Here is a 27,445-nt window from a genome sequence, read left to right as displayed (position 1 = left end):
TTTAAAACTAATCTGAGTAGTCAGATTCCAAATCACTGAGCAGAGGCAAAACAGGATCCCGCTCCCCTCTACAAGAGTGAGAGAAGGGATGACTTTAAAAAGAAGAATGAGGGTCGGCCCATGGCTCACTCGGGAGAGTGCGGTGCTGATAACACCAAGGCCCCGGGTTTGGATCCCATATAGGGATGGCCGGTTAGCTCACTGGCTGAGCATGGTGCTGACAACACCAAGTCAAGGGTTAAGATCCCCTTACCGGTCATCTTTAAAAAAAACAAAAAACAAAGTGGGAGCAGTATTGGGGACTGAGTCCTTAACTTATGGGATCTGATGCTACCTCCAGGTAGATAGTGTCAGAACAGATTTGAATTAGAGGACACCCAGTTGGTGTCCACTGTGGAACTGATTGCTTGCTTAGTGTGTAGGGAGAAACACCCCCACATCTGGTGTCAGAAGCATGTTGTGAGAGTACAGTGAGAGAAACTGATACCAAATGAGTAGGAAAAAAATACTCAGTTAAGTTACTCCCAGTATACTCCAATACCACTTCCCATACCAATCATAAACTCCAAGTTATTTTGCCTGTGCTACTGACTGACTAGCTATTAACTGGGGTTCCCACAACCCCCTCCCTTGAGTTCAACTGATGCACTAGAGTGGCTCACAGAACTCAGAGAAACATATCTACATTTACCAGCTTATTACAAAGGATAGAAAGGATAGAAGAGATGCATAGGGCAAGGTATGGGAGAAGGGGACTGGATCTTCTATGCCCTCTTCAGGTGCGCCACCCTCCAGCAGCCTCCATGTGTTCAGCTATCCCAAAGCTCTCCAAACCCAGTCCTTTTGGGTTTTTATGGAGGCTCATTACAGAGGCATGACTTACTAAATCATTGGCCATTGGTGATCAACTTAACTTTGAGCCCTTCTTCCCCTCCCAGGAGGTTGTGGGGTGGGGCTTAAAGTCCCAACCCTCTAATCCCGCCTTGTTCTTTCCAGTGACCAGCCCTCATCCTGAAGCTACCTAGGGCTGCCAGCCATCACTCAACTCATCAAAAAGACACTCATCACTTTGGAGATTCCAAGGATTCTAGAAGTTGTATGTCAAGAGACTAGGACAAAGACCAAATATATATTTCACAGTATCACAGTCTCCCATTTAAATGGGAAAAAATTAAGGCAAGAAGCTGTAGACAACACCACCCTATGGACACTCAAAAGCAGAACTGTGTGTCACCTCAGCCATGCAGACTAACCTAAAGGTGGTACTTTCTACAGGCTGACTAACTGAGACAACGGAATCCTTAATTTGGGTTTGACTGACCATGGTCCTGAAAGGTAGATGGGTCAGACACTCACAGAGCAACCACTCTTCCACAGTCCCACACCACACACCTGCAAAGGAACATCCAGAAGAAATAAAACTGAACCTCAGGGCTGGCCAGTTAGCTCAGGTGGTTTGTTAGCATTACAACACTAAGGTGAAGGGTTTGGATCCCCGTACAGGCCAGCTGCCAAAAAAAATATACAACTGAACCTCATTCCACCTTCTTGAGTATCAGGGCCCCTGTAAGCAACTGAGAGGTTTCTCATGAGCTTTCTAAGAACAAAACTGGAGCACTTTCAACATTGGTGAGAAATGAAGGCAGACAACAAAACATTACTGGACTGAAGAGGAACAGAAGCCCAATAATCCCAATTTGTCTCTTTACCAGGTCCCACTAGCTATGAAGGATGGTGCAAGGTTACCCGTTTGCAAATTCCTAATAAAAAATAAAATTGAACCACAACTCCAAAACATCTTCTGAAAACTGGGCCAAGATGTATGGCACCTGCCACAGAATGCCTCTTGAGGGACTTCACTAAGGCAAAGTGTGTGGCTCTCTGCATCCCTCCTGCTCCTTAGCAGGGGAGTGGGCCCTGGGACCCCACCTCACTAACAGCAATACCGTGATCCAGTGCCTCGCTGGAGGGCTTATCCAGGGTCTGGGGCCTGGACCACCTGGGTGACTGACAGACAAAGTGGTTCTGGAATCAGCTCCATCAGGCAGCGCTTTGCTTTCCATTGCCCATGAGGACACACATTCTCAGCTTGCTTCTGAGTTGTGACCAAGCTGTCCAAGAACTGCATCCACTCTAGAGCAGAGCATGTCAGACTCTCAAAGTGGACACAAATCCCCTGGAAATTCTGATTCTGCAGGTCTTGGGTGGGGCCTGAGATTCTGCATTTCCATAAACCCTTACGCGATGCCCATACTGCTGGTCTATGGACCACACTTTGAGTAGCAAGGCTCTGTACTATATGCTCCTCATCTTTGCAGTAGATGAATCTCCTTGGGCACAGCTGCCTTTCTCCTTTCACCAGTCTTTGACCCTGCTCTGACCCATCTCCCTCCTTCCACCGAACATACTGTCAAGTTTCACTGTGTTTCTAGAGAGTAGCAATAACATGCACAACCTGAAGGTCATTTACATTTAGTGATAGAATACATGTTTTTTTCAACATACATACTTTCCCAGCCCCACAGAAAATAGGAATTGAGCCATCAACGGGCCTAGGGTCATGATGTAACTACTCCAGAAACTTTTTGTCAACTGCAGTCTCTGAACTTAGCCATCAAGCTTAGCTGTGGCTCAGTCTTGGCAAGCATCTCTAACTCTGCTATGTCCAATCCCTTCTGGAATCCTTTCAGATTTTCTGCCTGTCCCTGTCCTTTAAGAGTTAATTATAACTTTTTTAAAGAGTACTGAGGAAACCTACATATGATATTCCAGGTCTTGAGCTATCACAGGTAAGCAAAATGTCAAATTACTTTGCATTTGGTAAGCTGAGACACAGGAGGAAGAGGCTGGGGACTCTGCCTATTCTCAGATTAAACATCTGTCCATACAGAGAAGATGGTCTCTCTATAAATCTAAATGGGAAGATAAACCCATGGGCAGACATCCCCTCTCATCATGTGCCAACACGTTTTTTTTTCTTTGTAGATTTTTACTGGATAATGATGGACTAAAAGCATCATTATTTGATCTCAATGTGTGCTGCTGTGAAATGATACGGTCTTTGAACAATAGTCTTTTTAATACTGCATTTTAAAGACTACCTTGTAAAATAGCCACCAAGGGACTCTAGGACTCTATTGCCCTCCCTCACAAATTCAGCACGAAACCCCCATGGAGGCACAGCTAAGGCACATCCCTCACCTGAGGAAGAAAGCACATACATACCCAGTTTGGGGACCGGCTGTGTATCCCAGAACTGGTAGCTTCGCTTGCTAGCCTCCTCCATGGTTTTGGCAGGTCCCTGACCCACTGAGAACAGCCCAATGGCCTTCTGTATTTCCTGGATCCTCTCTGCTGGCAAAGAGTTCATCTGGGCAAGACAAAGTTGGGGAAAGAAAGGCCCATTATATTAGTAAGACTTTTGACTAATTATGAGTTCGAAAGTTAAAGGGTACAACTCAAAGAAAGGGTGTGTAGTTCCTCTGTTCTAATCCCAGAAGTCATATATTGTACGACAACTGGAGAAAGGGTGGTTGGTGATGAGCTCTACTATAGGTGGTTGCTGCCTGTGGGGTTTCTCCTCTCGCACTGTTCCACGGCAAAAGTAATACATGCACAGTGTAAAATTTCAAACAACGCAGAAATGTGTAAGACACATAGAAAGTAAAAACCTAACAACACCATCCTTTAAATATAATCCTTGTCATCAACAGTCTTAATTTGGGAGAGCGAGAAGAGGCAAATATAATTCCAGACTTTTTTGCATGCAAGTTCCAAACACACACACACACTTTTGAAGAACTAAAATTGGAATATACAATATTATTCTACAAACTGCTCTTTAAACAACTGCCTCTCAGGTGAGGACGCATAGATCTGCCCATTTTAACAACTAAGTCCACTGTAAGTATGGACTTAGCCAGCACCCTACTGATGGGCATTGTGGTGGTTTTATTCTTCAATTTTACAAGCAATGCTATAATGAATTTTTTTGTACATCTATTTTTGCTCACTAGGATATGTATTCCTGCAGTATAAAGTTTAAGAGTCTTGCTAGGTCAAAGGTATGCACATTTGAAATTATACTACATATCATCAATTTGCTCTCTTTAAAAAGAGAGATGGCCAGTTAGCTCAACTGGTTAGAGTGCAGTCTTATAACCCCAAGGTCATGGGTTTAGATTCCCATACCAGCCAGCTGACAAAAATAAAAAAATAAATTTGTCAGTTTTTGTTTTATGGCTTCTGGGTCTTATGTCAGGCTTAAGATGACAAAAATACCCATGTTTTTTTCTAATACTTTTACCTTACTATTTTTTAAAATTTAGATTGTGAAGGAAAGGAAGAATATAAACCAATATATTTATATTTCTTATTTCTGGGAGGTAGGACTTTAAGTGATTTTAATTTTCTTCCTCTTGCGTGTTTTTAAAATAAGTTCTCTACAATGAACTACATTACTCTTGTAAAGATGAAAACAGAAGGGCTATGTGAATTGTGTTTTTTTTTTTTTTTTTTTTAAAAATGACCGGTAAGGGGATCCTAACCCTTGACTTGGTGTTGTCAGCACCACGCTCAGCCAGTGAGCCAACCGGCCATCCCTATAACCGGGATCCGAACCCTGGGCCTTGGTGTTATCAGCACCACACTCTCCCGAGTGAGCCACGGGCCAGCCCTGAATGGTGTTTTGTTAAAAATTTCTAATTTCAAAGTGAACCGTTTTGAGTTCAAATCCCTGTGGACCCATCTAAACACCCACTCCCAGATAAACAAACAAAAATTTCTAAAGCCAAAGCATGGGCTTGGGTTAGAATTCCTGACTGAAAGTCACCTCTCTCATGTTTAAAATGGAGAGACCCCACCTAGCTAGGAGAGTGAAGGTTTAGCCTAATTTAAAAGAAGTGCCTGGCAAGAGCTTAGCGAACATGGTGGTCAACAATAGTGGTAGTTTTTTACATACTGGGTTTGATATTGGAAGTAGTCAAAAATTGCTTGAAGCTATGTCTCAATAAGGTGGGAGATTCAAGCTGGAGTGTAACATTTGAGGCATAAAACAAGGTGTGGGCATACTGGAATGAGAACAGACTTCTTGCTAGATGTACAGACTATTTCCAGAGGCAATTCTTTTTTGTTTTGTTTTGTTCTGGCAGCTGGCTGGTACAGGATCGAACCCTTGACCTTGGTGTTATCAGCTCACTGGCCAGCCCCAGAGGCAATTTTAAAAGGGTAAGAGTTATTGATATGTATTTTTTTTTTTTTTTTTTTTTTAAAGATGACCGGTAAGGGGATCTTAACCCTTGACTTGGTGTTGTCAGCACCACGCTCAGCCAGTGAGCGAACCGGCCATCCCTATGTGGGATCCGAACCCGGGGCCTTGGTGTTATTAGCACCGCACTCTACCGAGTGAGCCACGGGCCGGCCCGAGTTATTGATATGTTTTGAGCTGCCCCTCCCCAGGCCTACTTTGAAGACAACACTTATCTGAAATCAAAGGTTTTCTTTTGTAATATTTTATTTAAGAAACAAAGCAATGCTCACCCACAGCTCTGGGTTTCATGTCAGTGTGTCAGTCTTGGGTTGTCAGCTCTAGGCCAGTGGTTCTCAACGAGTAGAACTCAGAAACAGACTCTGCGGGACTCAGAGTTTCCATTATAGTGACTATGCCATTAAGAGAATGCTTGCAAATATAGAAAGGTCTGACTTAAGGGCCGGCCCGTGGCTCACTCGGGAGAGTGTGGTGCTGATAACACCAAGGCCCCGGGTTCGGATCCCACATAGGGATGGCCGGTTGGCTCACTGGCTGAGCGTGGTGCTGACAACACCAAGTCAAGGGTTAAGATCCCCATACCGGTCATCTTTTTAAAAAAAAAAAAAAAGAAAGGTCTGACTTAAGGGCCGGCCCGTGGCTCACTCGGGAGAGTGTGGTGCTGATAACACCAAGGCCCCGGGTTCGGATCCCACATAGGGATGGCCGGTTGGCTCACTGGCTGAGCGTGGTGCTGACAACACCAAGTCAAGGGTTAAGATCCCCATACCGGTCATCTTTTTAAAAAAAAAAAAAAAGAAAGGTCTGACTTAAGGGCCGGCCCGTGGCTCACTCGGGAGAGTGTGGTGCTGATAACACCAAGGCCCCGGGTTCGGATCCCACATAGGGATGGCCGGTTGGCTCACTGGCTGAGCGTGGTGCTGACAACACCAAGTCAAGGGTTAAGATCCCCATACCGGTCATCTTTTTAAAAAAAAAAAAAAAAAGAAAGGTCTGACTTAAGAAGAGGCCTTTCACTCTTACAGTGGTAGACTTAAGACAGAGAAGGCTGAGAACCACTGCTCTAGGCAACAGGGGCTGTCACAACATAATTATCCCATGGCACCTGGCACAGCACCACATGCAGTATGCACCTGTAAATTTTGATGGGTACCATGCTTGGGAGTCAGTGTCTAACCTGCTGTGTCTTTTAAGGTACTGAGAGCAGTTTCATCACCTAGGTCTAGGGCAGCAGAGGACAGCACTGGAATCCAACTCTTCCTTCCATCTTGAAGTAATACCAGTGGAGATCATCAATCTAAATTGTTCCTATACATTTACCTCAAAACTCTCTCATCGAAAAAGTGACTCTCAGCCACAAGAAAACAGAGCCTCCTTGTTACCTTCATAGGCTGATCCTGGGTTGAATCTGTCTCACTGCTTTTTTCTTTCTTCTTTTTCTGTTTCTTTTTCTTCTTTTTGGCTCCAGTGTCATTGGCTGGACTCAAACCACTGTGAGACAAAGTAAATACTGATGCAGGGTTTTTAAAAAAAATCATCTGTTGTGAGCTACACTGACAAAGAGCTTTCTGTGGAGCCAGACCTTCCTTAATCAAGCCTGTTGGCTCTGAAGCAGACTGGAGAATCCAGGTCCCAGAAGGGGCATTTGGAGGACACCAGCAAGCACAGTTCTCCTCCCCACCCCACCCACCCTTTCAACTTCCCAGGGAGGGAGCAGGAGCATTGTGCAAGGAATGTCCTATTTGTTTTAAAGGGCCTTTTCCGTTCTTGCTTTTATTTTATGTGCTTATTTTCTTTAGATTGCCAGGTTGATGGCACCGAAACCAAATGATAATTGTTAACAGGACATTCACACCACCACCACTTCCTTAGAGCCCTCAGTTTAAAAGAATGACAACCAAAAGGCAATATTGGTCTTTTTAGAATGCTTTGCCCTTCCTTCCCTTTACCCCCAAATGCACTGTTTTATGAGGTTCCCCAGCTGGATCTAAAGCACAAGGCAGTGTGGAAAAGGGACAAAGGGATAAGGAAAAAGACAGTTTAACATTGCTGTGAAGGCCGGCCCGTGGCTCACTTGGGAGAGTGTGGTGCTGATAACACCAAGGCCACAGGTTCGGATCCCATATAGGGATGGCCGGTTAGCTCACTTTGGAGAGCGTGGTGCTGACAGCACCAAGTCAAGGGCTAAGATCCCCTTACTGGTCATCTTTTAAAAAAAAAAAAAAACACATTGCTGTGATCTCTGTCCAAATAGTCAATCATGAGAAATGCCTAAATCAAGCCTATAGGACTGAGGACAACCATCAGCTGGCTCAGACTGAGTGATCACCATGGGCAAAACCCAGCACTAGGAATCTTGGGAAGATAAAAAAACAAACAACAAGAACAATAGCACCCAGCTACTCCTGCCATGGAGAGATGTGGTGAAACGTGTGTGTGTATGTGTGCGTGCGTGCGTGTGTGTGTGTTAAAGGGGGCTTCCTTACGCTCCTTGCCTCTACATGAAACATCCAGTGGATGCGGCAAAAAGTTTCTTAGCCACGTTAATAAGTTAATATTAGGAGTCCAACCTGAGTACAGTGAACCCTAATCTGCAGGGTCAGCAAAGGACAGGGTATCATTTTAACTGTATATTCTAGATAGCCAATTTTCTTTCTTTCTTTTTTTTTTTTAAAGATGACCAGTAAGGGGATCTTAACCCTTGACTTGGTGTTGTCAGCACCACGCTCACCCAGTGAGCTAACCAGCCATCCCTATATGGGATCCGAACCTGGGGCCTTGGTGTTATCAGCACCACACTCTCCCAAATGAGCCACGGGACGGCCCATAGATAGCCAATTTTCAAAGAACAGTGTCAAATATATTTTCCACGGCTGGCCGGTTGCTCAGTCAGCTAGAGCACAGCCTAATGACACCAAGGTCATGGGTTCAGATCTCCATACTGGCCAGCCGCCCAAAAAAAAAAAAATTTTTCCATTAACATTATTGTAAACACCTTTATAATTCAGGAAGACTTCAGGGTCTCAAAATGCCTTGGGGTTATTAAGAATATTAATACCTAATAGTTATAGGGAGAAAGCAATCTGTATTCATGGGCTGCCATTTCCTTTTGTAGAATGTCTTCAGTTTCATGTCTTCCTATTACTGCTAGGAACACTTGCGTCTGAACTTCGTGACCTTACCCTCGGATTAAAGTTACCTCCAGCCTTTACTGGATCTCCCTGATTTCACAATCTTTCTGCATCATCCTAAACTCTAATAGCTGTGGGTCTTAACTCTGTGAAAACAGCTTTCCATGTGTCCATTCCATGCTTGAAACCTTACAGTGACAGCAGTTTCTTAACATGGAAGGTATCAAGCCCACAAGGTCCCTAGGGCCATCACTCTCAGTTCCCATCTCAGCTGTCCACCCCTCATCTCCCACTGCTTTCATGGGAGCAGGCCTCTCAATGGCCGCTGATACAGAAAGACTGTGAAGGCAAAACATGGAGGGAAGATTGATAATATTCAGAGGAAAAATAAAGTGAACTCCTTAAAACCAGATGCTCAGCAAACCCTCGATGGCCATGGCAAAGAACAGGAATCATGGAGTCATTTATGGGCCCCGATAACTTTTTCCTCTTAATAATTCCATTTTGTTAGCACACACAGGCCCATTTGCAGCCTGTGACACCTCTACGTTGTTTTTGTATTCCGGAGATATTCTCACTTCAGTCTCAGGATTATGTGTATTATAAGGTTTAAAAACTGGTTGATATTAGGAGACAAAGCAGCATCCCACTGATAGATATAATTTACAAATCCTTATTTATGTCAGCTCATGGAATGAATTATCTGGTCACTGTATACGAATTACCATAAAAATAATTCTTTATAATTCTATGGAAAGAAGAATCAAAAGGTCAAAGTGAAGTATTGCTGCATATTAACCAACTGGATAGTTACTAAACACAATGCCACATAAAGAAAATAGAAGAAATTACTTCTTCCAACTTTAGAAGCCTTTACAAGTGTGCAGACTCACTATAAAAACCATCTTACTGCTTTTGCTCTTGCTCTTCGGTGGAGATACTTCTGTGCAGCCATCACCTCAAAGACCCCATTTTTGTGGAAGGATATTGGACAGAACTATTGTTCTGTGTTTATGCATTACCAATGCATGTGCCTGGCAAACTCCAAGACCCAAACTAAAACTAGAGAGCTAATTTCATTTTCCTTGTATTGGCTTGAATTTGCACATGCAGATACTGAACAACAATCCTGTTTTAACGTGTACATCAAGCATACAGACAACTGAAGAACAAAGAGAATTTTTCTTAAATGAGTGAGTCGTTTTCACTGAGGTACCAGGCATAGAACCACGTCCATGAGAACACACTGTCATGAGCTCCCCATGGTCTTACAGTCACACTCCCAAACAGAAGACAACTGACTCAGGCAAGAGACTTCCAAGGAGTCGATTAGGGTTAGTCTTCAAGGTAATTATACTAATTTTAATTATTCATAAGAAAGCAAGCCCAGAGCAACTGGTCAGCTGCCAAAAAGGAAAAAAGAAAAAAGATACTAAACTAAAAGATTAAATTAATAAAAAATAAAAAAAAAAAAGAAGAAGAAGAAGAAGAAGAAGAAGAAGAAGAAACCAAGCTCAGAGGCCTTGAGTAGGACTTCAAGAAACATCCTAGGAAGTCAAAGCCATCTCACAGAAGAACGGCCTCAATCTGGATCCGGGAGAACCAAATCAGAGGACCTCACAGAAGCCAGGATAGACCGTCTCCAAGAATTTAGCATCATTTTTAAAGGGACTTGGGGCTGGCTGGTTAGCTCAGTTGGTTAGAGCACAGTGTTGTAACACCAAGGTCAAGGGTTCATATACCCACACTGACCACTGTCCAATCAATCAATCAATCAATCAATCAATGTACTTGAAGCCCACACTCCCTGGGTGGGTATCTGAGGGTATACTGGGATTCAGCAAATTGAAACAAAAATCTCTCAGAGATCTAAGCCACCTTAATATACTTCAAACTGAGATTGATTTGCTTTACGTAAGGTCTGGTTCTGATCAAAGTCCAACTTGTTTCATTTGGTTCCAAAATAAAAAGCAGAAAAATAGGTAAATTTGCCTTCTGGAGGAGGAGATGCCTCCTATGGAAAGAGACAAGGGACTTCATAAAAAAATTTTTGAGACTTACGTTCTTTTTTTTTTGTCCTTTTTGAGGCCGGCCGCACCACGCTCAGCCAGTGAGCGCTGTGAGCGAACCAGTCATCCCTATATAGGATCTGAACCCGCAGCGGGAGCGCTACTGCACTCCCAGCGCTGCACTCTCCCGAGTGCGCCACGGGCTCGGCCCGAGACTTACATTCTAAAGGAAGCTGATCAACTCAAGTCATTAATGATCCACCTCGCAAAATATGGGACAAATTCACAGAATGACATATCCAAGAACAGGGAAGAAAAAAGCAATCAAACAAAAGTCACCTTTTAATGAAGGCCAAATAGTCTAAGTTCAAACATATAAGAAATCCTACAGATGCTCTTGTATAACATCAGGGCTGGGGGAGGAGCTGGAAAATGAAACTCAGTACTTATTTCTAGAAATAGAATGCAATGCCGGGTGGATGAGCGGGTAGGAGGTAAGGGCAAGCTGACAGATGAACAGCAGGAGCACAGAACTTCCAGATAACACGAGCAGCTAGGGCCCACAATGTGGGTTTCCTCTCAGTCTCACTGGATGACACAAACCACTCCAAGGTGCATGCCTGGGAACAGAAAGCTTTTATCACAGGGAATGCAAGCTAACCCTCTCCAGTGCTGAAGGAACCTCAGGGCCATCTGCTTAAACTGTTGTTTACAGATAAGGAAACCGAGGCCCAGAGACCTGAGGCAAATTGGTCATCAACTAACCAACTAGTACCCAAGGACAAGCCACCAATCTCTAAAAACTTGGGGCCATTTCTCCCCAAATGCTACAGTCTCGTTCCCTGTAAGAATGTATCTGAGAATGCTCCAAAGCCAAAAGAATATTAATTGTTTCATCACACTGGGCCCTAGAAGAAAGTTTTAGTGCATGAGATGAGCAAGTGTTAGAGGTCGTAGTGTTAGGGGAGTAGGCCGTGGTTCATCCTGAAGCCTCCTCTGACTACTCTAGTTCTCACAGGTGTCTGCATGTTTCAAGATTATGGTCTTCCAAGCAGCTTAATACTTTATACATAATAAGGATTGTTTCCTTAGCTTCCCAGTGACATTTAAAACTTCCTGAGCACAGGGACCACATCTTATCCAGCTGTTTCCCACAGCACCTCTAGTTATGCTGAGCACACAGTTAAGGGTTTGACAAACATATGCCTGACTGACATATTCCAGACATAACAGACTAAAATAAAACCCTGAAAAGCCAGAGCCCAAAAGAGTTCAGCAAAACATCATTAGTACTGTTTCCATAGGACAGCTATGTTAATATTCTATGAAAGCAATGGAAACGCTGTGCTCTTGTGTGCCACTGGAGGAGACTTTAAATTATGAACTTTCTTATTCGTTGTTTTCTCCCTCCCCAGGATCTGTCCTATTCGTAGAAGAGGTAAGACAAAAAAGCTTCTCTTTAAAAAAAAAAAAAAAAAAAAAAAAAAAAAGCTTCACTGTAGCAATCTGAAATGGTTTCAATGTCTTAAACACAGATATGAGATCAAAAGAAAAAGCGCTCCTGCCGCGGGTTCGGATCCTATATAGGGATGGCCGGCGCTCACTGGCTGACCGCGGTGCGGCCGGTCTCAGAAAAAGGACAAAAAAAAAGAAAAAGAAAAAAGAGTTCAGAAAATAAAATTCACAACTTTTGGTTACCTGTTTTCTACCTCTAAAAAAATGGAAGTTAATCCTTTAGGCTAAAATTCAAATTTTCCAGAGAAACTTACTAAAATAAATCCTAACTGTTAATACAATTTTGATTCTACTTTTAGACATCAGGAAATCCTTCTGCAAATCAATTTACTCTTGAAGTATGATACATTCACCAGTAATCCTATTAGTACTCAGAAAGCCCAAAGAGAGGTGAATGAAGTGGTATTTGCAAGGATGCCCAGGAGGAAACCACATGGCTGCCTATTCTCTGTACTGCTGTGGCTGTAGGATCACCTAATGCAATACCCAAACTCTGCACATTCCCACCAATTAGTTATTTATATAAAAAACTGCTACGCATCCTAAATGATGAGAAAATTAAAAACACTTTAGTACTGCCATAAAGGTACCCTAGGAGTCCTGTGAAAACAACAGCAAGTTGTGGGAAGGGATTACAAATGATTGCTTTTACTGCCACCCTCTGCCCTCCCAGGGATAGTTAGAGTTTTAAGGATGAACAAGCCGATTCCTGTCATGGAGGATAACTGGTTTTTAGAGGTCACATAAAAGCTCTGATATACTCAACCGTTTAAAATGCAAATGAAAAAAAAAAAAAATGGGAATGAGACAAACATGTAAATTCTACATCCAGAGTTTGTTTGGTGAGCTAGACTGTGACCTGGCAACTCCAAGGTCAAATCAAATGCTGTTCAGAGACGATTACCAGTAATTTTCTGAGCAATGGCTCAACACTGGCAGCAATTTCACCCACTAAAATGCCCTCTGAAAAAGATACTGGTCTATCAAAGAGAGTTGGATTTTTTTGGGTGGGGGGGCGTGGCTGACTGGTACAGGGATCTAAACCCTTGACCTCGGTGTTATAAGGTGGCACTCTAAAAGGAGAGTTTAAGGGCCAGCCCTTGGCTCACTTGGGAGAGTGTGGTGCTGATAACACCAAGGCCATGGGTTCAGATCCCTATATAGGGATGGCCGGTTAGCTCACTTGGGAGAGTGTGGTGCTGACAACACAAAGTCAAGGGCTAAGATCCCCTTACCGGTCATCTTAAAAAAAATAAAAATAAAAAATATATATATAAAAGGAGAGTTTAAAGGAACCAGCCATCTCCATTACTAACTAGTTCCCTAGTTTGGGAAAGTCCACGGGTTGCTAAATGGACCCAAAGACAGGACACACACTGCTGCAGATTCAGGATGCAGAATTCAGTAGGGAAAAGAAATGTAGCAAATTCAGAATAGATCCTCTAAGATGTCAACAGGAAAAGTGAAGATGCAATCTCAAGCCTCACTACAAAAACTAAATCAAACAGTCTTTATAAGTGAAATCATGGATGACATAATCCATGGAAAGGGCTTAGCACAATGCCCAATACACAGTAGTAATAGTAATAAAAAAGATTTATGGAATACTTAATAATAGTGAATCCTCAGTTGCCTCTCAGTCAACAGCACTAGAAAATATTCTGAAGCAAGTACTGATCCTGCTGAAGAATTCTGGTTCAATTTTGTGGTGCTCTCAACAGAGAACACCATATTTTGTATTTTGCATGCCTTAAATGCAACAATCACAAAGGCACCTTCTTTGAGGAATGAGAAGAGAGGCTTAAAACGTAGAGATCTCAGATGAAAGTTAGAGACAAAGAGCTAAAGAAGCATCCTCTTAAAGTTACTAAACCTATGGCTCATAAATCCATGGAAAGAGTTAACTGCCAACTTAGTAAAGCTGGGGAATTTTAGATTGAGCACATTAGTCAAACAATGTGAAAAATCAGCGCAACTGCTTTGCCATGAGCAGCAGTCTCCCTGAAATAGGCTCTCATTTACTTTTCATTTCTTCTGCTTTCTAGTCTCTTCTCTTTGAAGCAGCTCTTGATTAGTTTCTTTTTTAATTGCCACTTAATTGAGAAACAAAATTAGAACATTATTTCATATCAGTGATGAGGCTTCTCTTTTCATTTCTGCTTTGATCTAGTTTTGGAAAACCAAAAACTAAAGAGAGAAAAAGGGACCAAAAAGATTTCTTCTTTCCAAGAGCTAGATGCAGCTATCAGCCATACAGTATGGAAAGGACTACCCTAGTAGAATCTGAAGGAGAAAGCAAAAGCAAGTAAGGATAACTTTATGGGAATTATTTTCAAAAGTACCTTTTTTGCTCTTAAGTTTCTTTATAACAGATAAAATCTCATAATCAGGGAGTGAGAATCCACGTTTACCTGTCCCATGGAGTAAGTGAGCATGATGGAGAACATCCCTTATCAGAGGGCTCTTAACCCACGGCTTACCAGCATGTCAGTGGTATTGATGACATCGCAAAAATAAATTCCAAAAGACTCCTAGGAACAAAATACAGTCATGCACCACATAACAACATTTCAGTGAACAACAGACCGCATATAGCATGGTGTTTCCATAAGATTATAAGGAAGCTGAAAATTCCTTTTCTATGTTTAAAGATGTCTACATACACTAATACTAACCATTGTGTTACAACTGCCTATAGTACTTAGCACAATATATGCTTGTAGCCTAGGAGTAAAAGGTTATTATAGCATCTAGGTTTGTGTAAGTACACTCTACGATGTTCCCATGACAAAGTCGCCTAACAATGTATTTCTCAGAATGTATCCCTGTCATTAAGTGATGCATGACTGTAGTTTAAAAGTTCTTTCTTGGGGCCAAGCCCGTGGCGCACTCGGGAGAATGCGGCGATGGGAGCACAGCGGCGCTCCCGCCGCGGGTTCGGATCCTATGTAGGAATGACCGGTGTGCTCACAGCGCTCACTGGCTGAGCACAGTGCAGCCGGTCGCAAAAAGGACAAAAAAAAAAAAAAAGTTCTTTCTTGTTCCAAAACACCCAAGCTTTACTTATTTGCTGCCCCAGATTAAAATCCACTGACAGCTGATAAGGTTTATTCTTTAGCAATACTTCTTGGAAAGTTTTTCATTAAAAAAAAAAGCAAATCAAACCATATAGATAAATCTTTTTTTTTTTTTCCTTTTTGTCTTTTTTCGTGACCGGCAACGGATCGCAACCCTCAGTGTCGTGCCCGTACCGGACTGGGACCGGCAACGGGATCGCAACCCTCGGTGTTGCGCCCGCACCTCGCTCAGCCAGTGAGCGGCCGGTCTGTATGTGGGATCCAAACCCTCGGCGGGAGCGCCACCACACTCCCAAGTGGCGCACTACAGCAGTGCGCCACCGGGCCGGCCCCATATAGATAAATCTTGAATAGCAGGAGGGATGCAGCATAAAGATTATTTTAGTTTTATTCCCTTTTCAATTGTTCAGAGTAACTAGGGGAAAATGCTGACCTTCTTTCCTCTATTGAGTGGATTTTTAAAAAAAAATAGCTATAGAAAAACTGTAAACAGATACATACATACATATACATACACACACACTATATGTATGCATGTCCACATATATGTATGTACGAGGGGTCTTCAAAAAGTTCATAGATATATTCATATTATCTTTTTTTGCTGGCATCTGGCCGGCATATTTTCAATGCCATTTTTCTATGAACTTTTGAAGTACACTTGTATTTATACATATACATGAAGTTTTGTACTCACCAAAGTTTATGCTTATTTAATCATGGAGGAAACACATGACTAGAAAAATCGAGAACTAAACTCATACACAAAGAGTCATTAGAAATTAGCACAACTGAGGGCCGGCCCATGGCTCACTTGGGAGAGTGTGGTGCTGATAACACCAAGGCCACGGGTTCGGATCCCAATATAGGGATGGCCGGTTGGCTCACTTGGGAGAGCGTGGTGCTGACAACACCAAGTCAAGGGTTATGATCCCCTTGCCGGTCATCGTTTAAAAAAAAAAAAGAAAAAAGAAATTAGCACAACTGTATTTCCTATTAATCCAGTGCATGAATGTAGCTCATTTCATTAGCGTAAAGCTAACACTGAAAAGCGAAATTCCCCTTCAATTCTTATATGACTTTTGAAAATGTTTTAAATAACATTATGACAAGAAACATTACAAAGGCTGGTCAGCTGGCTCAGTTGGTTAGAGCACAGTACTGATAACACCAAGGTCACGGGTTCCGATCTGCTTGCCAGCCACCAAAATAAAAAAAAGACACATTTCAAGAAGCAAAAAACAGTAGAAAGTTTCCACAGCAAACTGAAGATTCTTTGATTTCTGTAGGTATTTCAAAAATTGTAGTAAGGCTTACAGTGAGATTTACTTGGGGAAATAAAGTGTGTATGCAAGAAAAACCTGACTCAGTGAGGTGAAATGAAACTCCATTAACACTGGGCCAGGCACATTTGCCATTCATTCCTACAGCAAATATTCATTACTGCCCACTACGCGCCAGGCATCTAGAAGACACAATCCCTGTTGTCCTGCACTTTATAGTCAGGTGAGGCAGAGACTGAACAAATTAAATGAAATTCTTTTTTTTTTTAAAAGATGACCGGTAAGGGGATCTTAACCCTTGACTTGGTGTTGTCAGCACCACGCTCACCCAGTGAGCCAACCGGCCATCCCTATATGGGATCCGAACCCGCGGCCTTGGTGTTATCAGCACTGCACTCTCCCGAGTGAGCCACGGGCCGGCCCCAAATGAAATTCTTAAACATGTTATTTAACTATTTTTATGAGAAAAGCTACAAAAAAAGGCCGGCCCGTGGTTCACTCGGTAGAGTGTGGTGCTGATAACACCAAGGCCACGGGTTCGGATCCTATATAGGGATGGCCGGTTTGCTCACTGGCTGAGCGTGGTGTTGACAACACCAAGCCAAGGGTTGAGATCCCCTTACCGGTCATCTTTTAAAAAAAAAAAAAAAAAAGAAAAGCTACAAAAATACAGTATGTGGTAAGAGCAGAGGGGCAAGCTAGGGGAAAGTTAGGGAAGATCTGAAGAAAGAACAGGAGGAAGAAGGAAGTCTGCATTCCAGGTGTTACTTCATTTAATTCTTACAACTCTAGGTTAAGTAACTTTCCCAAGGTCACAGGACTACTAAGTGTCAGAACCAGGCCTTGAAACCAGGATTTTTTTTTTTTACAAGATGACCGGTAAGGGGATCTTAACCCTTGACTTGGTGTTGTCAGCAACATGCTCACCCAGTGAGCTAACCAGCCATCCCTATATGGGATCCGAACCCAGGGCCTTGGTGTTATTAGCTTATTAGCACCACACTCTCCTGAGTGAGCCACGGGCCGGTCCTGAGACCAGGTTTGAATGATTCCAAAGTCCATGATTTTTCCACCATGTCAAGATGCTTCTTTCCAAAACCATTTCTTCTGAAACTTAATGGAAAGATGTTGATTCTACTCCAGATTCTAAATGGCAGAATTAGACTCTTTCCTCCAGACTGTGCCCTGTTTTTCACCTGCCACCTCCAAACTCATTTTCACAGACCTTTAGATTTGGGATGCTAATATACATAATTTGTTCATCCAGACCATAACCAAATAATTTTTTAGATTATCACTTTGTTGTACTACAAATAAAACACAGAACTTTCTGGCAAACTGTTTTACAAAGTTACTAATAGATTACAGGGAACAAAATCAATTAAAGAGCTATGGACACTGGTCAGGGCAAAGATAAAATAAAATCAACTACATAAAGAGCAAAGAAAAAGCCATACTTTTTTTTTTTTTCAAAGATGACCGGTAAGGGGATCTTAACCCTTGACTTGATGTTGTCAGCACCACACTCACCCAGTGAGCCAACCGGCCATCCCTATATGGGATCCGAACCTGTGGCCTTGGCGTTATCAGAACCACACTCACCCGAGTGAGCCACGGGCCGGCCCCAAAAAAGCCATACTTTCACTTATGAAATGACTTTCACATTCAACAACTTTCATCTATGATTCGGATCTCTATTAAGGAGGGCTGCACTTTCCCTTCTTCCTGTTCCACTTCCTCCTCCTCAGCTCTTCCATTTTTAGGAATATCAAAGTTCAAAACAAGGGGGGTCTTTTGGGGTTTTATTTTTAAAAAGATGACCGGTAAGGGGATCTTAACCCTTGGCTTGGTGTTGTCAGCACCACGCTCAACCAGTGAGCTAACCAGCCATCCCTATATAGGATCTGAACCCGTGGCCTTGGTGTTATCAGCACCGCACTCTCCCGAGTGAGCCACGGGCCGGCCCTAAAAAACAAGGTTTTTATTACATTAGATCTGTTGTGAGCTATAGCAAGAGAACACAGTCTTACAAAAATCAAATCTGGGGCCGGCCCGGTGGCGCACTGCTATAGTGTGCCACTTGGGAAGCACAGCGGCGCTCCCACTGAGGGTTCGGATCCCACATACAGACCGGCCGCTCACTGGCTGAGCGAGGTGCGGGGGCAACACCGAGGGTGGCGATCCCGTTACCGGTCCCGATCCGGTACGGGCACGACACTGAGGGTTGCGATCCGTTGCCGGTCACAAAAAAAAGAGACAAAAAGGAAGAAAAAAAAAAAAAAATCAAATCTGGCAGGCTTTTCTTTCCTCCACATTCTTCCTTGTGATTTTTAATACTGTCGAAGAACATAAAAAAGCTATGTTGTTTAACCTAGGATTCACCACAAGCAGATTATAAACCACTTAAATAATCCTTTGCTCTCCTATCTGTACAAGATAACAGAACTTAAAAAAAAAAAAAAAGTTTAGGGCCGGCCCATAGCTCACTCGGGAGAGTGTGGTGCTGACAACACCAAGTCAAGGGTTAAGATCCCCTTACCAGACATCTTTAAAAAAAAAAACTACAAAAAGTTTATCCAAAGACCTCAACCTTCTACCTTTTACCTCTGGGGCTACCAACAATACTGCAAATGACAAGCTGGCTATGAAAATCAGACTACCACAGACTCAGCCAGAATTATACTCCCAGAAGAGTCTCTCACAACTTTCAGTTTTTTAAAAAAAATATGCAAATACAGACAGGGAGAGAGTGAGCGCCAGCGCCAGACACCAACAGTGTGAAGAAAGATGAATGACAGGCTGTGGCCAACAGAAGTAAAACTAATTTGGAAAGAACTCACTACTCAAGACGCCTGATGCATATCTTCTTCCAAGGGACAAACAGTCACTAATGGCAAGACCCTAAAATACAGGATATGCAGTATTAAATCCACAGCTTCCAAATACTGTCCTAGAAGTAACATCACTTAATTTCTTGAAGCTTGAGGCTACTTCGCAAAGTTAACAGAGCAATGATGCTGGAAGACCTAATTACGTATTGTTCAGGAAACTTAGGGATTATTTGGAGCAACGGACACAGTATAAATCAAAACATCATATAGTTAATTACGCAGGATTTATGAGTTTAGATTTTGGGATTCTCTGGTAAGTATTATTTTACAACATAATTATATACATATGGTTTGTTCACCCTGATGAATTTCCTCACTGAAGGTGAAATGCAGCTTAATGTTTTATTACTCGTTTATTGCCAGTCACGTTGCTCACACAACACCTCAATAAGTAACGTTCCTTTTGAACTGTAGTTACTAGACTTGTCCCGTGTTGTGCCATCGAAAAAACCGTAGTCTAACATGCTCTTTTCCCCTGACACGCCTGAAGCACACGAGTGGAACATTACAGAGAACTTTTATATAATGAAAGTATTGAATGTCTCTGGCCCTTAATATACTGAGCACCCACCTCTGGCAAATGACAAAGGCAGCAACCAATTGCCAGGCAGGAGCCCAATGTCTTAGCCAATAAGAATGTGGGGGTGGGGTTAGACTAAGCTCCCGGTGACTTCCCCGCACCCTAGAGACCCAGGTTGTGGGAGATTGGGCGGGGATTGGACTCCGAGGATCTCGTTACCCCCGGTTGTAGCTGTTGTCCTCTTCGTTCTCGCAATCGCTGCAGTGCTCATGGCCGTTTCCCTGCCCTTCTATCATCTGCGGCAGCGGAGGTGCCGGCGGCTTCACTGCTGTCTCACTCTCGTCCGCCATCTTGAGTTGCGAGAGCCGGGCTCCGCGCCCCGCTACATGGGGTGTTCCTATTGGACGAGGGAAATTTGCGCTGTGTTGTGGGCTTTGTAGTTTTTGTAGTGAAGGGAGCCGCCATTGGGAGCTATTCATTTCCCGAAAACCGGAAAAAATGGACTACAATACCCAGAAATTATGAGGAGAGGCTGTCCTGGGAGGGGTTGGCAGCAATACCCGGAAGCCTAGGCGTTCGGCCGCGCTTTGAGGAAAGAAGAGCCGAGAGGGTGGTGGCGTCGACCCTCCCCGACCCGCGCGGCCGCTTGGCATGCTGGGAGTTGTAGTTCAATGCTTGTTCGGGGCGTGGAGGCTCCAAAGTTCAAGCTTTGACTTCAGCCTGCCCTTGCTAGGGCCTGGGCCATAGGTGAGCCGTTATTGGCTGCCATTAAGGACCGTTACCTTTCCCAGGTAAGTGAGAAGCATGAGGCCTGCGGGTGCGACCCGCCGGGAGCCCGAATGCGACGGGCCGTTTTGGAGAGTGCTTTCCTGCGGGACGCCAAGTTGGCTCCTAGCTGCCTTCCTCATGCAGGAGTATGGGCAGCCCCCAGTTGTTGGCAGTTCAATGCCTTATGAGAGGTGGCAGATTGTGGTACGTGGAGCATTGAGCCTGAGCCAAGAGATATGACTGCTCGGCAGGTAGGGCTCGACGCATCTTGGCCTCCGGGTTCTGGTCACGACGCTCTTCCACGCACGTAGTCCCTTTCAGTCCCCACAGGAGCCCTCCACAACGACTCTAATGAGCACTCAAATGCCAGGCTCTGTGGTAAGGCTTTTCGTACATTATTTCATTTAATCCTCTCAACAAGCCTAGAATGTGGGTGCTATTGTTATTCCCTTTTCCACATACCAAAAAAACGTGGCCCAGAGAGGTTGGTAAATTGCACAGTCACGTAGCTAGTAAGTGGCAGAATCAGTACACAAATCCAGATCTATCTGCCCCTAGACGCTCTGAATTCTTTACCACCACAAAGGTCTCATTAGTCTGATACACGTATCCACCCAAGGAAATCATTTATTAGGAGATAACTGTGACATCTTAATCTATTTTGAGCCATGACTGAATGCTTCAGTCCCTTGGGTCTTACTCCTGTGAACAAGTAATCTCATTGGAGGCCTAAGGAGAGAGCCTAATGACATGGTTCCCATTCTTAGAGATTTCCTACTTAGGTTGGGTATGGTGGGTGGTGAAGGACTAGTTCTTACCGTCAGAGAGTTCCATGGCCAAAAAGGGAAATGATCTTAGCCTCTGGGAAACTCTCAACATGGGAAGAAATAGTTCCCATCTCAATAAGGGAAAGAAAACAAATAAAACATATTGCTAAATATAGTCAACTCTGTTTTCATTTCAGTGGCAGGAGCAGGAGCAAATATAATCCAAAGCAGCAGATAATCCCTAGATATTCATATTTGACTTTGGAAGGCAAGCAAAGATGTCTACTCAGGCTGAGAGCTGTCACCCTCACTCATCTGTCCAGGGCCAAGGTCCTTTATTTGCAGGAGAAGGGGAAGTCAGAGATAATAATAAAGTCTTACATGTGTTAAGTGGATTTAACTTTTGTAAATGTTTAACCTACTTTAGCTCATATGACCTTGTGAAGTAGATAGGGAAGAAGATTTGAAGAAAATTGTGTATACAGAAAAAAATCACAGCGATACCCAGTTGCAGAGCTTGGACTAGAATTCACGTCTGCTATTCTGATTCCCAGCCCTGTGTTTTCTTTCCCCACAGATACACACAGGTGGAATGAATGCTAATAAAGTATCACCATGGGAGAGTGATTATAGGGAATGAGGTGCTGGTTTTCATGGACCCTGCCATTCTTGTAGTTCAAAACTTAAGACATTGCCTTATATTTTAATATAGATAGAACAGTTTTTGCTCAGTGGAAAGCCTTTCTGGGAGGTAGGCAAGCAATGTGGCTGTCAAAACCAAGCTCAGAATGCAAGTGCAAGTTCAAAGTTCCAGAATCCAGCACCTCAGAGAATTTCAGCATTAGAAAGGACCTAAGAAGCACTTAGTCTCTCTCTCTCTCTCTCAGGAATTTTCCTTTTTTTTTTTTTTTTTTTTTTTGGCAGCTCTAACCAACAACTGGCTGGCTTGCTCAGGCTTTTTCAAGTTGGAGTCCTCACTTAGATTTTGTAGGATCCATGATTTCTCTATAATAAAATCGAAGTTTTATGTTTTTAAAGAGATATTGAGTATATGTGATCACTTCTTTTAAATGATTCCTGGTAACAATATTGTCACATGTCATTTTGATGCCTAAGTTTATGTTTGGTTTATCAGTAATATTGGTACCGAATGATCAACAGGCTGGCCTGTTAGCTCAGTTGGTTAGAGCATGATGCTGATAACACCAAGGTCCAGGGTTCCATCCCTGTACTGGCCAGCCACCCACCTCTCCCCACCAAAAAAAAATTACTGAGTGATCACCTAAAGCAGAGCAATCTAGGGTTTCCTAAACTGGGTCTACGTGTGTTTTCTTGGCGTTCCAACAGTTCTCATATTTGTTCCTCCCCATTCCCCTGTAAAAGAGCTTTCTACTTTCAGACAGCTCTAATTAGTGGAAAGTTGGCTAAGTTCTGCCTTATGGAGTGATGCAGAAATACATAATCCTGGGGCCGGCCCGTGGCTCACTCTGGAGAGTGCGGTGCTGATAACACCAAGGCCACGGGTTCAGATCCCATATAGGGATGGCCAGTTAGCTCACTGGGTGAGCGTGGTACTGACAACACCAAGTCAAGGGTTAAGATCCCCTTACCGGTCATCTTTTAAGAAAAAAAAAAAAAAAGAAATACATAATCATGTGTTCTTGTAATAGTTGTTACATTTTGTGTGTGATTTTACTTTTGTGTGGTTATTCAGTTTGTGATTACTTTCCCCTACAAGACCTTACATTCTATGAGAACTGAGTACAAGTTGGATTTTCCTCACCTCTGTATTCCTTGGGCCAGCACACAATAGGTCCTCGATTAATATTTGTTGGATTCTTTAACGTATGAGTGAGTAAATGAGAGAATGGTGAGAATCAAGGGATAAAGTCTTCAGGGTGGGGAAATGTAACAGCAAAGGGCAAAGGCAGGAACACACAGTATATTGACCCCTTATGTTTGTACAGTGCTTTATTGCTCACAAATGCACTAGCACGCCATCTTGTCTGATCCCTTTGTTTGTCCCTGTGTGATGAGCAGGTCAGGTGTTACTTCTGTTTTACAATGAGAAAACAAAGAATTTCAGTGATTTGTCCAAAGTTTCACAGCTACTTAGTGTGGCGTTTAGACTTAAAGGTGGATGTTTTAACACAAAGCCTGGTGCAATAAACTAGATTACCTTCTTCCTTCCCCTTTTTCATGGGGGAGCATATGGTGAGACATATGTCTGGATGGGTGATTGGAGCCAGGTCACAGAAGGCCTTAAGTTTCAGGCTAAGGAGTTTGGACTTTAGTTTCCAACCGGGGAGGACATAGGGGAGGTTTTTTTTTTTTTTCTTTTGAAGCTTTTAAATAAAGGATAAATATTAATGGTATTTGTAAAGTATGGTATAAATTTAATTGCATATTAATATTTATTTAAAATAAACATACAGAAAATTAAATTAATTTTAAGAACCAGGAGTCAAAGGAGTCATCTCTAATGGACTCAGAGTGTTGCTCATCAAACAAAACTTGAAGCAGCGCTATATTCCAGGCAATATGCTAGAGGTTAAGGACACAGAAGTGACTGAGATGCAGGTTCTTGTCAGGATGAAATGAGATCCTGTAAGCAGCTAGAGCCAGCTCAAAGCTTATTATTGCTATCTGAATAATGGAGGTTTTGTTTTGTTTTGTTTGCAGCTGGCCAGTATGGAGATCTGAACACTTGACCTTGGTGTTATCAGCACCATGCTGTGCCAAGTAAGCTAAACTGGCCAGCCCAGATATGTGTTTGAGCTGAAAAGGCCCTTGATGGCATCATCTCAAAACTGCAAACACTGAGTTTTGGTACAGAGGAGGTGCCTGGATTGAAGCCCCTGCAGCAGGCCCTTCAGCCTTTTCTTTGGGATCATCCCAAGGCAGAGGTGCAGCTGCCGTTAGCAGATTGGACCACAAGGACACCTACTTAGAAGACAAGGCCCTCACTTGTACACCAATAGTTCACAGTACTATAAGGCAGTATCTGGGAAAAGTAGGATTATCTGGAGAGGGTTCCTAACAATATGCCCTAGGAAGATCCACGTAACTTTGTGGGGAGGGCAAGCAGGTTCCTATCTCTGTCACTGTCTTGGCCAGCCATGGTTACCGATGGGACTCTGGGAATCTCTCTGATGTGTCAGGAGTAGGGAAAAGGTTGAGAACCACAGAGCTAGGTTATCTGTAAGTTGTTTGGTCAAGGAAGGGGACTGAGCCATTAGATCTGGGTTTATAGAATAGGAATTAGATTTGTCCCGTGTGGCCCTATGGTTTAGAACTAGGAGAGGTATTATCTGAGGAAGTACTTTTCTTTTTTCTTCTTTTCTAACCACTATACTAAAGAGGATGAGGAAGAACTTTCTTACTGCCAGAACTGTGCTTCTTTTTTTTTTTTTTTTTTTTTTTTTTAACCCCTATACTAAAGAGGATGAGGAAGAACTTTCTTACTGCCAGAACTGTGCTTTTTTTTTTTTTTTTTTTTTTTAACCCCTATACTAAAGAGGATGAGGAAGAACTTTCTTACTGCCAGAACTGTGCTTTTTTTTTTTTTTTTTTTTTTTAAAAAAAAGACCGGAAAGGGGATCTCAACCCTTGGCTTGGTGTTGTCAGCACCACGCTCAGCCAGTGAGCAAACCGGCCATCCCTATATAGGATCCGAACCCGTGGCCTTGGTGTTATCAGCACCGCACTCTCCCGAGTGAGCCACGGGCCGGCCTAGAACTGTGCTTCTTGAACAAGACAATGAAGCAGTGAGTTCCCCAACACCGGACACCTCCAAGTATAGATGGCCCTTTTGATCATAAGATGGAATCCTATTTATTGGGTGATGGCAGTAAGTCTCTTTGACTGTTGAAGCTGAGGAGAAAGGTTTTACAAAGGGCCGGCCTGTGGCTCACTTGGGAGAGTGTGGTGCTGATAACACCAAGGCCATGGGTTTGGATCCCTATATAGGGATGGCTGGTTCGCTCACTTGGGAGAGCGTGGTGCTGACAACACCAAGTCAAGAGTTAAGATCCTCTTACCAGTCATCTTTTGAAAAAAAAAAAAAAAAAAGATTCACGGACTGGGGTGATCACAGAAAGATGTTAAATGACTAATGACTGCATTTCTCAATATATTTGAGGGTACTTCAAAAAGCTCATGGAAAAATTGGGTTAAAAAATAATATGAACCCGAACCTTCCATCCTCATATGTAATCCCTACTGTGCCAGGCACTGGATGTACTAGTGGTAAAGATAGACAAGATTCCTACCTTAAAGGAAGTTGAGAGCAGAGATACAGTTTAGGGAGAGGGAAGGGAGATACGGTAGGCGTTAAGAACCACCTACTATCCGCTGTATGTGAGACGTGATTACGTGCTTTTATGTGTTTCCAATTCATTCCACATCACTGAACAGTAGAGATTATACCCACTCTAAGAGAGGAGACAAGATAAGAGGCCAAGTGCCTTGCTAGGCTTGTATGAACAGCTTGTAGGTTCTGCAGTCAAATAACTGTATGAAGGCAAATGAGTTAACCTCTAAAGATCAGTTTCCTCTTGGGTAAAACGGGGATGATCACTTAAGGAACATGAGGATTGAGATAAGACCTGGCAGGTAGAAAGTGCTCAGATAACTACCGTAGCTATCATGATTAGCACTGCCAAGGCTGCACGAGAAGTGAGTGGCTGAACCTAACTATGTTTTCTTGTTGTTGTTGAATTGTTGTGGGGTTTTTTGTTTTTTGGGTTTTTTTGCGGCTGGCCGGTATGGAGATCCGAACCCGTGACCTTGGCGTTATAAGGCTGCGCCCTAACCAACTGAGATAACCGGCCAGCCTGAACCTAAATTTGAAGTTAGGACTCTGCGCTCCCCGCCCCCACGCATGGAAACGCTCTGGCTTGCGGGGGAGCTCCAGCTCGGCCGTCCCTGGCCTCTCCCCCGCTCGAGGGCCCCTCCCTGCCCCGCCCTTCCCCGGCCCCGCCCCTTCCGCTGGCCGGACGTCCGGTCCGCGTACTCGCGGTCCCCGGCCACGCCTCGCCCGCAGGGAGGCAGCCAGTGAGCACTGCAGGGTTTGGGCGTATGGCGGGTGGTGATACCCTGTCAGACGCCCCGGGTACGTAGCGCACCGCGCGGGCCGGCGGGCGAAAGCTGCGCCTCAGGAGCGCCGGGCGGCGGAGACGACACGAGACTGCTTTGCTTCCCTCGGGTGTCCCGCCGCCCGCCTGGGTTGGAGGCCGGGTTCTGGGAGCGCGGAACCGCAGTGCGAGGTCCAGACCCACGGCGCGTGGGGCGTGGAGTATGCGCCTTTTTTTTTTTTTTAAAGCCTGGGTTACAATTTATTGAGCACATGCTATATAATGGACACTGGGGTTAGCACTTTTATATTCGTTGCTCATTGTCTTTACAGCAACCCCGCGCAAAGCAGGGTGTTATTTCCTGTTTACAGCTTTGGAAAGGCTTACAACTAAAAAGGCATGGAAATTGTGGATTCAAACTCAAGCTTAGGCCAAAGCCACTGCACTTAAGAACTGTGTGGTCAGGGCCGGCCCGGTGGCGCATTGGAGAGTGCGCCCCTTGAGAGCGCAGCGGCGCTCTCGCCCAGGTTTCGGATCCCATGTGGAGACCGGTTCCCGCTCACTGGCTGAGCGCGGTGGGGGTGCAACACCGAGGGTTGCGATCCCGTTGCTGGTCCCCGGTACTGGCGCGACACCGAGGGTTGCGATCCCGTTACCGGTCAGTAAAAAAGACAAAAAGGAAAAAAAAAAAAAAGAACTGTGTGGTCAGACCTATGTTTGATTTTTGAAACCAGCCTCTGTCACTTCCAGTTGTGTAACACTGGGTACCTTTCCAGCCCTCAGTTTGCTCATCTGAAAAATGGGAATGCTGTCATTGCTGCATAACGACATTTCGTCAAGGATGGACCGCATATACAAGGGTGGACCCATAATATAATACTACGTTTTCATTTTCTTTATTATTTATTTATTTAAAAATTTATTTTGTCAATATACAATGTGGTTGATTACTGTGGCCCATTACCGAAACCTCCCTCCCTCCTCCCTCTCCCCCCTCCCACTCAACAATGTCCATTCTGTTTGCTTGTCATATCAGCTTCAAGGAATTGTAGTTGTTATGTCTTCTTCCCCCCTCCTCCCCCGTGTGTGTGTGTGTGTGTGTGTGTGTGTGTGAATTTATTTATTTATTTTTAGCTCCCACCA

At 43.7% G+C, this 27,445-nt stretch overlaps 1 protein-coding gene across 1 annotated transcript in view; it reads right to left on the bottom strand.

The window, feature by feature from the left end:
• Positions 1-20,281, bottom strand: part of NMT1 (N-myristoyltransferase 1) — a 38,086-nt gene extending 17,805 nt beyond the window's left edge. Inside the window, exons 1-4 of the mRNA XM_008579540.1 lie at positions 20,205-20,281; positions 19,912-20,089; positions 6,649-6,757; positions 3,226-3,370 (exon numbers count right to left, since the gene is read on the bottom strand). Of these exons, the coding sequence (XP_008577762.1) occupies positions 3,226-3,370; positions 6,649-6,757; positions 19,912-20,042 (385 nt within the window). The 5' untranslated portion in view covers positions 20,043-20,089; positions 20,205-20,281. The remainder of the gene's footprint in view (positions 1-3,225; positions 3,371-6,648; positions 6,758-19,911; positions 20,090-20,204) is intronic.
• Between the last annotated feature and the right edge of the window lie 7,164 nt (positions 20,282-27,445).

Source organism: Galeopterus variegatus, unplaced genomic scaffold (genome assembly GCF_000696425.1).
Source record: "Galeopterus variegatus unplaced genomic scaffold, G_variegatus-3.0.2 Scaffold1910, whole genome shotgun sequence".
NCBI lineage: Eukaryota > Metazoa > Chordata > Mammalia > Dermoptera > Cynocephalidae > Galeopterus > Galeopterus variegatus.
Note: the sequence above shows the minus strand (reverse complement) of the source record. Positions and strands in the feature narration are given on the sequence as shown.